Source organism: Marmota flaviventris, chromosome 5, assembly GCF_047511675.1.
Source record: "Marmota flaviventris isolate mMarFla1 chromosome 5, mMarFla1.hap1, whole genome shotgun sequence".
In the NCBI taxonomy this organism is placed as follows: Eukaryota; Metazoa; Chordata; class Mammalia; order Rodentia; family Sciuridae; genus Marmota; species Marmota flaviventris.
Genome location: NC_092502.1, coordinates 146,117,883 through 146,131,421, shown reverse-complemented (window position 1 = coordinate 146,131,421; position 13,539 = coordinate 146,117,883). Strand labels below are relative to the sequence as shown.

The 13,539-nt window shown below is 34.4% G+C and overlaps 1 protein-coding gene across 3 annotated transcripts in view; it reads left to right on the top strand.

Annotated features, from left to right (window-relative positions):
• The window catches only part of Nadk2 (NAD kinase 2, mitochondrial), a 46,952-nt gene that overhangs the window by 5,663 nt on the left and 27,750 nt on the right, over window positions 1–13,539 (top strand). For 2 of the 3 annotated variants that reach the window (XM_071612665.1, XM_027936310.2), the window contains exons 2-4: window positions 7,717–7,805; window positions 8,693–8,781; window positions 10,013–10,094. In XM_071612665.1, the coding sequence (XP_071468766.1) occupies window positions 7,717–7,805; window positions 8,693–8,781; window positions 10,013–10,094 (260 nt within the window). Of the gene's footprint in view, window positions 1–6,919; window positions 7,184–7,716; window positions 7,806–8,692; window positions 8,782–10,012; window positions 10,095–13,539 lie in introns of those variants that run through there. The other variant, XM_071612666.1, reaches the window with a different exon arrangement.

Below are 13,539 nucleotides of genomic sequence, written 5' to 3'. Positions count from 1 at the left end.
AGCCTTCACTGTGTATGGGCAGTACCTCAGGAAGGATTGTGAAGACTACAAATATGTAGCCAGTCATGAGATTATAAATAACATAATTTTTCATGTTGTCACTTTTCTTGTATTTTTAATTATATGACTTAAGCTCTAAGTAAGTGAAAGTGTTTATTGGGGAACATTAATATCTCAACTGGTAAAATGTAAGTTGATTTTATTTCATTATCAAGAACTTTGTAATATCTTACAGAAATTTGTCCTTTCACAATATAAACAAGTGTGCCAGTTATTTTGTGTCTTAGGAAAATTCATTATCTTTTTTTTTCCTTCATAATAGGCCATTGGGTGTGTGTTGTGCAGAAAATCAGACCAGCCTTTGTAAAACATTTACATTCAGGGAGGGTTTACCCAGTTGTCTCCCTCTTCCTAAATGAAAGTTCGTACAATTATGTACTTAAAAAAGCACTGATTCAGTCACTTAAATTATACAGGTATATTACTAAGGTAGATCATGGAAGCGAACTGAAGATTTGTTTAATTTACCTTGGCTTGTATAGTGTTTTTTAAATGATTTTTTTTGAGGAACCTATACCTTTGAAGTCTTGCTTTTCTTTAAAGAAGTATTTTTGTAGTAGGAAAATAATTTTTAAAGTTATGATCTACTTTAAATAATGACAGTGTAGCAGGTATTTTTTAGTGTCACCAGCATCTAGGAAATTTGTTAATTTGTTTTAAGTATCATCTTTATTTATTCATCAAGCCATTTACTGGGCACCTGCCAAACTACCAGGCATCCTTCTAGGATTGGGAGAATTAAGGATGAAGAGAGTTTCCAAATCTATGGAGAAAATATATTACTTGGTATTATAAGTGGTCCATGGGAATACAGAAAATGGAGAGATAGGTTAGGAAGCAGAAGGATAAAGAGAAGAAAAAAAGGAAGACATTTGATTTTTTTTCAAAATTTTAATAGATTTTTTCAGTTATGGTTTATTTTATTTTATTTATTTTTTTATTTTTTATTGTTGGTTGTTCAAAACATTACAAATTTCTTGAAGTTATGGTTTATTTTAAATCTATAGAAAAATTTTAGAAACTTAACAAGATACCTGTGTATTCAGTTATCTAGACTTAGCTGATATTAACGTTTTTTCCATATTAACTTCAAGTTTTTCTAAAAGAAAATGTTATAGTTGCAATGAAAGACCTATCTAACCAACTTTTTCTGCTCCCTACCTCTCCAGAATTATACAGGTGTATATCATTCTTATGCACATATTTCTACATTTGTTAATATGTATCCATAGACAGGTATAACATTAGTTTGTGTGTCTTGAAAAGTTATATCCAATGATACATTTTTTTTAGAATATGTGTCTATTCTTTAGAAATATGTTTTTCTTATTTACTGTTGATTTTGAACTTTAGCTTTGTTGATACATGTTCATTTTAAATGCTGTATACTACTACATTGTTTGGATAATTGGGTTAAGCTTCATTTAGAAGTACAAATAATTTTTCCCAGAAGCATTGATTGAGTCCCTGAATCCACACATTTTCACACTTGCTAAATTTTAACATTTTTGCCAGTATGATGAGGGTGAAATGTATCTTAAGATATTTAGATTAAGTATCGAAGAAGGTGGAAGAATTTATATGGGTGAAGGGAACATAACAATACTAGGAAGATAAGGTGAAATTTATTTTGCAGTTAACAAAACCTCAAGCTTTTAAAACTGTAGTCCACCGTCAGAAATATTTTATGTTGTGACTATTTACTTTTGAAATAGAGGAAAACAGGAAACAGGTTAGCTGAGTTACATAGTGTATTTTATTTTCTGTATAATCAGAATGCTAACTGTAATTGTAACCAGCTTAAAATTCATTGTAAGGGTAGCTTGAAAAATCATTGCTCAGGAGTGAGCATATTGAGGCCAGCAGGTAGGCTGGACATGATAAGATGTGAGCTGTCATACTAAGGAGCTAGCTTTCTCTTCTAGTTGGTTTCAAACCTTTTTAACAGTGGAATACCATCCTTGCTCAGACTCTTTGTATTTTCCCACTGGAATGAGGGCATGGGGGCCAATTTTTCTATGACTTCAGCATTTTGGGAATAGTATGAAAACAGACTTCTGATGGTTGGGGGATTGTATTAGTCTAAGACATTGAAGGAGAGACTATTTTAGAAAAACTGAAGACAAGCTTTTGTATTAGCCCTGATAAGAGTTGAACTGCAGTAGTGCCAGTATGCATGTACTGGACACACTTTGGAAAAACAGTTTATGGGAATAATTATTGGACTTCCATCACTGCCTGGCTGTGCAGATTAAGTGGGAGAGAAGAATTAAGGTTTATTCTGTTGACTAAATTAACTGACATATAATGCCCAGAAGAGCAGAATTATAGGGGGAGGTATGTAATCAAGTTTAGATCTTTTGGGGGAGATGTATTTGAACTACCTGTGGGTGAATGTAAAGATAGGCATTTGAAAATTCGAGCCTGTAGCTCAAGAGAGAGACTTGGCGGGGGCTGGGGTTACAGCTGAGTCATAGAGCGCTTGCCTAGCACAAGTGAAGCCCTGGGTTCAATTTCTCAGCATCATATTAAAATAAATAAAGTTATTGTGTCCATCTACAACTAAAAAGAAAAATAAATAAAAATTAAAAGAGAAAGGCTTAGGCTGACAAGATAAATTTTAAAGTCGCTAACTTTTATAGTACTTGGTAGGCCAAATCCCTGGAGTGGGGAGATAAGGATACCAAAGATGGAGCAATACCAAGTATAAGAGAGGAAGTAAACAGAATTAACAAAAGGAACACTGAAGTAGAGAACAATAGGGGAAGTAAAGGTGAGAGTCTGGGAAAAAGAGTAAGTGAATAGAAATCATCCAAGGTAAATATCAGATATATCTAAAAAAAAATCTGTAGGGGTCAGTGCACTAGGCCTGAACATAATAGGTGAATATTGGATTTACTAATTCTTAATTAGGCAATTTTTAGTAATACTGAGTCTACCACTTGGTTAAGTGTGTATGACTTTAAGGATACTTAAATTATTCAGAGTGCATTTATTTAAGCTCTTATCTCAAAAGTTTGCATCTCAGATGTATTAAATTTAAGAAGACAGAACTTCTTCCCTTATTGAGCTTTCATAGAAATTGCTTGAAGTACAAAATAGTAACACTCAAATGAGTGGTAAACCAAGTTTTAAAATTTGTAATTGTAATGTGTTTGTTTGGATTAAGTAAAAAATGTTGGTGATAATTTAATGAAAGTGTCACAGACCACTTAGAAAATTATAAAACTGTAACATCTGACCTTAAAATGTGCAAAGTCTGGCTTTTTGGCAGTTTTTATAGGAGAAAATGTTGCTTACTACTGAAATGTATTCGTCTATAGATATTTTAGATGCACCTTTTTATTGTTTTGAGATATACGTGACAGTAGGGTGTATTTTGACATATTACAAGGAGTGCAACCTATTCCAATTAGGATCCCATTCTTGTGGTTGTGCATGATGTGGAGGACTGGCCGTATATTCATATTTGAGCATAGGAGAGTTATGTCTGATTCATTCTACTGTCTTCCTATTCCCCCCATTTCCACTCCGTTCCCTTCATTACCCTTTGTCTAGTCCAATGAACTTTATAATTCTCCTCCTTACCCTCCCTTGTTATGGATTAGAATCCATATATCAGAGAGAACATTTGGCCTTCGGTTATTTGGGATTGGCTTATTTCATTAGTATGATATTCTCCAGTTCCATTCATTCACTGGCAAATGCCACAATTTCATTCTTCTTTATGGCTGAGTAATATTCCATTGTGTGTATATACCATATGTTATTTATCCATTTAGATGCACCTTTAAGTGTCTTTATATTCATTATTTTTAATGGAGAGAAGGATTAACAAGTTTTGAAAAAATTATTTGGCTACTAATGTGGAACATTGCAGAGATCAGAATGCATTCTACATTTCTTCTCTAACCTTTTGTAAAACATTTTATAAGAATTCATGTTGTTCTCATTTTTTTATGACTAAGATGTTTAAAATTGTTATTTTTAGAAATAGTAAAATTTTTACCAGTTTTTTGCATATTATACAAATGTAAGAGCCAGTTGAATAGTACGTTAAAACTTTGTAGTTGATGCTGTTTAAGTGATTTTCTTAAATGCTTTCTCACTTATCTGCCTAGATTACTTTTGTGTGTGTGTGTGTGTGTGTGTGTGTGTGTGTGTGGTGCTAGGGCCTTGTGTGTGGGAGGCAAACACTCTACCAACTAAGCTATATACCCAACCCCCTAGATTACTTCTTGTTAATAAAGTTCAGTCAACCATCCAGCTGGAGCTTTAAGGAAAATAAGTAATACAAAGACCTGTATTTGCTAAATGAATGTTGAACATGATTTATTAGAGAATTAGTTTACAAGAAGAAGTTTGAGTGGGAATAAGAATTTATGAAATGACATTTCTGCTCCAATGCTGAGTATTCTGATACTAAGTGAACTTCATATTTAGACTTGGAATTTAAGAAATTTTAGTGTTGCTAGCAATCATAGAAAAGTTGAAGTTTTTGTTCTCAAAGATTTTTTTCCCCCACAAACTAGACTTTTTCACTATCTTAAGCCACTTAATCAGCTGCTGAGTTTCTGAATTTCCTGGAGCCTCCTGAGGATAAGGAAGTGAATTCATACATTTCTAAACAACAAAATAGAATTTACAGGGCTAAGGTTTATATAGTCCAAACCCAAAATTGTAACATATCAAAAATTTGGATGGGGAATTGCAGTTTAAGCTACCCTTAAAAGTTTTATTTGTAGCAGGTCAGAAGCAGTCAATTTGACAAAATGTTGTAATAGACTTATTGTGTGTTTGTATTCATTCTTGGAGTCCTTGGCAACTTTCAGTGCTCCATTTAAAATACATTTGATCGAACTCAACTAATTCTTAAATGAACACAGGGGAAAAAAAGAACACTGTAGTCAGCATATTGAATACATATAATTTTAGAGCTTAATTCTACATAAAGTGTTCACTGTAAAGTGATCGTGAAAAGCAATTCCTGTAACAAAATAATGTACTACAATAACTAATCTTCCTGTGTTCCCTCTTGACCAGGTAAAGATGACCTGTTTTGCACACTTTTGTCACTTAGCTGAGTTACTTTCTACGGCATCTGCATGTGTCCTATTCTGCTTTTCTGAAACGTGTCCTAAGCAATCCCACTCCCAAAGCTGAAACATGCACGAATGAATGAATCTATTCAATAAATACTTACTTGTCCAGCACCTAGGGGCTGAGGGTACAGTGGTGAACAATATAAGATCACTGCTCTCCTGGTATTTACATACTAGGAAGGGGAGACAAAGAGATTTAAAAAAAAATACCCAAGATAATCTTAGGTGTGATAAATGCTTTTAAGGAAGCTAACAGGTTTGGAATGGATTAATTGGCAGTGGTGGCTGTTGTAGCTGAGACTGCAGCACCAATAGCTACTGTCCTCACAACCCAAAGTAGAGAAGAGCCAGGATTGTGCTGGGGGATAGAGAACATTCCAGCAAGCAAAGAAGAAACAGCTTTGTGAGAATAAGCCAATGAGACTAGAATGTAGGGAATGAAAAGAGAAAATGAGGTAGGAGAAGGGAGCAGAAGTCAGATCAGCTAGTCCTTGGATAGTCAAGACACCTCCATATCTCTTGGCATTAAGCTGAGAGTGAGACATGCATGGTATGCTACAGGGGCCAAGAGTAGAAGTCGGGAGCCCTGATTAGAGGCTTGTGTAGTGATTCAAATGTGAGATCATGAGAAGTGGTGGTGAGGAGGAAAGATGTACATGTATCAGACCTAGGATTTAGTACTGGATGTGAGAATAAGGGGGGAAAGGATGATTTTTGGCTTAAGTCTTACGTGGAGAATCCTTGAGGTAGAAAATGAAAGGTTTGATGTTGAACATGTTAATCTGAGATGCCTATTAGACATCTTAAGAAAGATGTCAAACAGATAGTTGGATAAATCATGTTGAACCCTAAAGGTTAGGGATAGCAGTTTGGAATCATCTGTACAACATACAGGTTTCTTTTAAAACCTTGAAACTAGCGATCACAGGAAAAGAGAAAAGAAAGACACTTCAGTCTGTACTTTTGGGAGGTAGGTAGTCCAATTTTGGTCAATCAATCCATGGCTGAGTAATGACAGCAGTAGTCTGAATGTTAATGCTTTGTTCATCCATAATTAGAAATTCTTCTCTAAGAATAGTTTTTCAAACCTGATTTATTGATTAAAGTAGATGAAGGATTATCCAGTTATTACCTTGTCATACTTCCCTTCTAAAATAACATTTTGACATTGATTGGCTCTAAATATAATGAGGTTTATGGATAGGCAATAAATTCTTGAACAAACTCTCTAATCTACTGAGAATTGTCATCTATGTATTTTCACAGTAGCCAAATGTTTCTTTAGCTCCTTTTTTTGAGGAATATATGTTATCCTTAGATTATAAAGTGAGGACCAAACTATTTTAATACTCTTAGTATTTGTAGGCAAAAGACTGGAAACACAGGTAACAAAGTATTAACACAAATTATCCCAGAGTAATAAGGTTATTTTAAAATTTTCTTTATGCATCCTCCATATTGTTAGTGTTATGTTTATAACTTTAAAAAAGTAAAATGAAAGGGGGACGAGATGGCACACAGGAGGCTGAGGCAGTAAGATCACAAGTTTGAGGCCAGCCTAGGCAAGTTGCTGAGACCCTGTCCAGAACAGGAAGGACTGGGATTTGGCGTAGTGCTTATCTGGCATGTGTAAGGCCCAGGGTTCAATCCCTGACAATCCCTCTCCCTCCTCAAAAAGGAAAAGAAAACAAATACTCATTAAGATTATTGTTTAAAATTTGCTTTTACCTTATATGTTATTTAGTAAATAGTATAGTGATTTAAAATAAAATAAAACACTTAAGATTTTATATTGGATAAGTACTTGAAAAGTTGATTCTGTACCATAAAGAAAGTTATAAAGGAATTTGGAAGAGGGAAGAAAAATAACATGCTTTTGAATTCTACTAGTATTTACTCCAATGTACAGATTTTCTACTTGATTAAAATGGATGTTCATTGAGGATATTTCTGAGCTTCTCTCAACATTTTACTCTGTGGATTCTTTAGAAGACATATACTTTAAAAGGAAACTATTAATGGTAAGATAGTTATACGGTACTACTCCAACCAATTAGGAAAAATAAATGTTGAAGGATATGTGACTGTAAGTTAAAAAATCCTTTCTCAGGGGGCTAATCAACTCTGTGTAAATTGTGTAGGGTAAATTTCAAATACAGTTCATAAGTCTGAACACAAGAATAGTAAATCCAAGTGGAATAAAGGTCATCTTAAGTGCCTCTAACAATATTAGTTTGTCTTTGGTCTTCAGGTAATATAGTAAAAAGAAACTATAAGTAATATAGTAAAAAGAAACACTCAAACAAAAAAACCTGTTAAACTTTAAAACTTGCAGTTTTGATATCCTGTTTAAACTTAATGCTATATTTGATATTCAAACTAAATTAAGCTTGTCTGAAATCAGACTTTCTAGTTCAATTTGACCTTGTAGGTTTCACAGATAGTCATTAAAATATACCTATAAGAAAATTCTATATAGGTCTTTTAAAAGATGCAATATTATAACATCATATATAATAAATAGTAAAACAACATTTCTTATATTTTGATATAGCTTGCATTGAAAGGCTCTAGCTACAGTGGACTACTTGAACGACATCATATTCACACCAAAAATGTAGAACATATTATAGATAGTTTACGGTAAGTCTGTGGGATGGGGTCATGGGTGGGCTTTTATGTTTAAGACTTGGAATTTTTTATTTTGTACTAGTAGCTAATCCTTAAATTTTTAGTAAAGACTGTTATGATAAAATAATTTTTTAGAATATTATGTTGAGATTAATGGACCTGATTTTATAGCTTTCTGAAAGTAAATTTTTATTGTACTCTGAAAATTTCATAGGTATTTTCAGTTATTTGGTCTGCCACAGAAGTGCCTTTAATGCAAAGAGTTAATTCAGTACACAGCAGGCTACAATTGTATATATATAATGTTTTATTTCGTAAAGAAGAATTGTAGATTATATGGTGTTTATTATAATATTCTTTTGAGTGTTTGAAAATTATTAAGAAATAAGTTAACCTGGGACTAAATGTAGTCATTAAATGTTTATGTGTGTACTAGAGAATCAGTATGAGAACATGAAAATTGCAAAGTATTTTATTCTCTGTTTTAGTGTCTGCCACTCAGTGAAATGTGTTGAATTTCAAATAACAGCTATTAGGTTTTATAAAAAATTGTCTAGTTTTAGTCTTTTGAACCATTTTTGTATCAATACATTTTAGTCTCAGAAGGAGTAGAGAAAATGAGATGAAATTCTGATTGATCAGTACTGTTGTTAGTTATAAAGAATGTTTTTAAAGCACTTTGGAGACTCTGGTGATACCTTTTAGTTTATTCATTTGCCTCCTGACTTATCATAGTGAATTGGCTATTGTTATTAAATGAAAAGAAATTGTATAAAGCTACACATGGATTTGCTTATGCAACATAAAATTATTTTATGTCTCTTTTGCCTCTGAGAAAACCTACTCATATTATATGTTATCAATGAAAATTTTATAAAACCTTTACTTTTTTATCTTAGGAAAGAAGGAATTGAGGTTCGTCTGGTAAAGAGGAGAGAATATGATGAAGAGACTGTTCGGTGGGCAGATGCAGTCATAGCTGCAGGAGGTAACTGTCTTATAGAAATAAAGATGTTGGATTGTGGAAACGTTCTTTAATACATGTTATTTCCAAATATGTTTTCATATAGCTATTTTCAAGACTTTGGAGTCCTACCGGAAGACAAATTGTTTTTTTGTTTTTTTTTGAGAGAGAGAGAGAGAATTTTTTAATATTTATTTTTTAGTTTCGGTGGACACAACATCTTTATTTTATTTTTATGTGGTGCTGAGGATCGAACCCAACGCCCCCCGTATGTTAGGCGAGCGTGCTACCGCTTGAGCCATATCCGCAGCCTCCCCCCCTTTTTTTTAAGGATAAGTTTTAAAATAGGCAAGTTTTATTTATTTATTTATTTATTTTTGTGGTACTGGGGAATGAACCCAGGAATGCTCTACCATTGAGATATCCCTAGCCCTCTTTATTTCTTACTTTTGAGACAGAGTTTTGCTAAGTTGATGAGGCTGTTCTTGAAGTTGCAATCTTCCTGCCTCCTCAAGTGTCCTGAGTTGCTGGGATTATAGGTGTGTGCCACCATGCCTGAAGAAACATCTCTGTTTTATACAATATTCCATATTTATAATTAATGATCTTACTGTGAGGTTTCACCTATGTATTTCTGTGTGTATGTTTAAAGTGTGCTTTTAACTTCAAATATAATTCAGAGGATTAGTTCTAATTGTATTTTGGTTTATGCTAGTCTTTAAAAAAAGAAAAAATGAAGTTGATAGTGTAGTGAAACTAGATAAATTCTGTCCCTTTTTGGCTCCAATATACTTACACTAATTTTTTTTCCCTGAACTGTATTATTGATACTGACCATCCATTCTAAACCTTTACATTGACAATAGTTGTTAGAAGACTCTAAAGTTGGACACTTCATGTGTTCTCACTAAAATAATTTGTGAATTTGGACTGGTGTTATAGGAGGAGGAAAGATAAATTTTGGGATTGGAGCAGTGGTTCCCAACTGGGTAGACATGTTGCTAAACATTCTGTATGCACAGGACAGCCCAGCAGCAAAGAATTTTTCTGCTTACCATGTCAGTTTTGCTACCTTTGAAATTCAGAATTAGAGTGGTGGGGATAATAACATAGGTAGAGGAGGTAGAAAGGAAGAGGGGGAGGCTCTGGCAGTCAACATGGTAGGATGTGATTGTTAAAACAAAGGTGGTCGTTTTGAAAATGATGTAAAAAAACAGGTTGTAAAACATAGGTCTGGTTATGTCTTTTGTCACAGGTGATGGCACAATGCTTCTGGCAGCAAGTAGAGTCTTGGATAGACTGAAACCAGTTATAGGGGTAAACACTGATCCAGAACGGTAAGGAAGAACAGGTTCTTTTTGCATTTTGTTTGTGGTTTTTTTTTTTTTTTCTTTTCAAGTTATATGTACAGATAATTCTATGTTTTTTTATATAGTATGTATGAGAAATCTTAAAATTAGCAAACTACTTTTTATTTACTGTAGTCATACTGTTAGGCTCTGTTAGAGGAATTTTACTGTGGTACATGATATTTAAATAGAAGCATCAGCATTTCTGGCTACCATGAACATTAGAACCATGTTCCAAAACAGTGATAAAAATTTGGCATATAGAATGATTCACCGTCTTTACTAGGGTTGTCTGTTATGTGGTTTTTCAAGGACAGATCTAATTATTGCTCAGACAGAGAAATACATATGCATCTCTCTGGTGTTGGTGTTAATTGTGTTATGGGATGGACTAGTCCTCATATTTAGCTTTTTAGGTTGTTTGAGAGTAGGATCTGTGGTAGAATAGACCTGAGCTCTTGAACAAGTGTATGTTGGGACTTTTGATATGTGCTGAAGAGGGATAAGTTAATAATATTCCATCTTCTGTCCTTCCTAATTATTACATTCCTAATTATGCTGATGGTTCTGATTTACTTCAAGAATAGACCTATCCAAACACTATTGTGTTTATTTAATTTTTTTTCTTTCCCAGCTTCACTGGTATTTAACCTTATTTTATTCCAGTCATTCACAGCCATTACCATACCTGGACTTTATGATCATTTGGAATTTTCCCTTCTTTACAATCCACTCTGAACATAGTCTCCTACCTTAACAGCAGTTTTATTCCCTTATCCCAGTAAATCCGCCCTTTGAATGAGTGCTTAGCCTCCCTTGTTTTCTTCATTTAATTCTTCACTTTATTTACTTTCTTGACAGTTTCTTAAATATTTTTATTCATTCCTAGATCAGTCTGTTATATTCTTTCTACTACTATAATAGGGTTGGAAAGATATCTGGGGAAAGAGATCATAGAAACGTGGGCACTTCCAAGTTGAAGTCTTCAGGGCTTAGAACAGGATCCTTAGAGTTGCCTGTACAGGCAGCCCTGGTCATCTCTCTTTCCCATTTCCTGTGGTGGCTACTTTAAGATTGGCTCCTCAGCTTTTCAATACTGCTCTTATCCCTTTCCTTCCTTCCTTCCTTCCTTCCTTCCTTCCTTCCTTCCTTCCTTCCTTCCTTCAATAAGACTCTCTTTTCTCACACAAGAAATGAAACTTCCTAATTTTTCTCAGGGGAAAAAAAATCTTATTCTATGATTTGTTCCTTTTTTCCCTTCTTCTTTTGCATCTACTTTCTCTTAGCCTTAAATCTCTTAGCCAGACTTCTATTTATTCAAGAAAATTTCTCTGTTGTTTATTATCCCATCTCCTTCCCTTTAGCCCCTAGCTTTTTATCTCTGCTTCCTCACTGCCCAATTATTTCTAAATCTTTGCAGTTTTTTTTTTTTTCTGAATTTTCCCCTGACTAGTTCATTGATGATGCGTTTGCCTTACATCTCAGTGGCTTCCTAGTTACTGAGTTTACTGGACATTTTAGTCCTTTTCTTACTAGATTCCTGGAAAGTTTGTAGTGTTGACTGTTCATTTGCTGCATGTGTACTTCATTGGTGTTTATGATGTGCTTTCTTCTCTATGACTACTTCTTTGTGTCTTTTGAAGGATTTTACTTTTTGGTCACTGCTTAATTACTGTTGTGCTCTGGACCATTTTTTTTACTCCTTCATTCTTTCTACCATCTTCTTTCTTCCATTCTCATCCTTAGTCTCTTCTTGCTGCAGCTAGCAATGATATTATGTGACTTCTGTACTCAGAGTATTATGGTGATCTTCCTTCTAATTCAGAATAGAATTTAATTCTTTGGTGAGGCTGGCTTGGCCAACTCATTCTGCTTTTCCTAGGAAGTTTCTAATTTTAGCTCTGAAAGTGTTGTATCCCAGGAAATTGTCAGTCCCAGGCAAACTGGGGGACAGTTGATCACAGTGACTCTACATTATCTGGCTCTATATTATCTGGCTCCTTTCTGTACTCTTTCTCTTCTATTATTTTTCCCTTTTTTCATGATATTCTAGCACTATGGGCTTTGATTGGATGTATTGAAAATGCAGCATATCAGGGATGGGGTTGTAGCTCAGTGGTAGAGTGCTTGCTTAGCACACATGAGGCACTGGGTTTCGATCCTCAGCACCACATAAAAATAAATAAATAAAATAAAGGTATTGGATCCATCTACAACTAAAAAAAAAAAAAGAAATTAAAACAAAAACAAAAGAAAATGCAGCCTATCTACAAATGATTTCTCCTTTTCTCTTTGTCATGCTTGATGAATGGAATCATCACATATGCCCGAGTCACATATGTGACTACTTCTCCTTCACTGTATCATCAAATTGATTCTAAGTTTAAGGAATCTTATTCTTGAGTCCATGCCTGGTTGTCCTAGGGCTGCCACTAAGCATAGCTTAAATCATTCCAATAACTCTCAATCTCTCACCTTCCAACCCATCTTTTACACTTTGCCATCTTCTGAAATGTAAATCTGATTATATCCATTTCTTCTGTGTTAGCTCTTTGTTGCTGTGACAAAATTACCTGACAGAACAAGAGTAAGAAAGTTTATTTGGGTTCACAGTTTCAGAGGTTCAGTCCACGGTTGGCCAATTTCATTGCTTTGGTCCTGAGGTGAGGCAGAACATCACACGGAAGCAGAGAGAGGTATCAGGGACAAAATATGAATTCCAAAAACCTGCCCCCAGTGATCTGCTGCTTCTGGCCATGACCCACCTGCCTACAGTTACTACCCGGTTAGTTCATTCAAATTATTAATCCATCAAATGGATTCATCTATTGATTAGGTTATAGCTTTCATTTCATCTTCATTAACACAGGAGCATTAATACAGGGACACCTCATATTCAAACCTTAATGAAAAGATTTAATTAAAAATTTTTAGGATTTTCCTATTGCCTTTAAGAGACATTGCAAATTCCTTAGTTAATATGTATGATCTTTCAACATCTGTTACTTATCTGCTTTTCTAGTTTCATCTATCCTCATATACTCACAGGCATTCTATTCTTCAGCTACAAAATTATATACACATATTGAAACCCTTCTGGGAACAGCCTAGGATTCTTCCTAAAGGCTTAGGACAAAATCTAACTGTATGAGTATCTGCTAATACCATGTATGGAGGCTCTGAGCTGCTCTTACTCTGGTGAGAAGCTTTGTTGATACATAAAATAGTGCATGATTTGAAAAGGTGAGACTTCTCCAGAATGCCTTTTTTTTTTTTTTGGTACCAGGGATTGAACCCAGCAGTGCTTAACCACTGAACCACATATCCAGGAACTTGCTAAGTTGCTTAGGGCTTCGCTGAATTGCTGAGGCAGCTTTGAACTTGTGATCCTCCTGCCTTAGCCTTCTGAGCTGCTGGGATTACAGACGTGTGC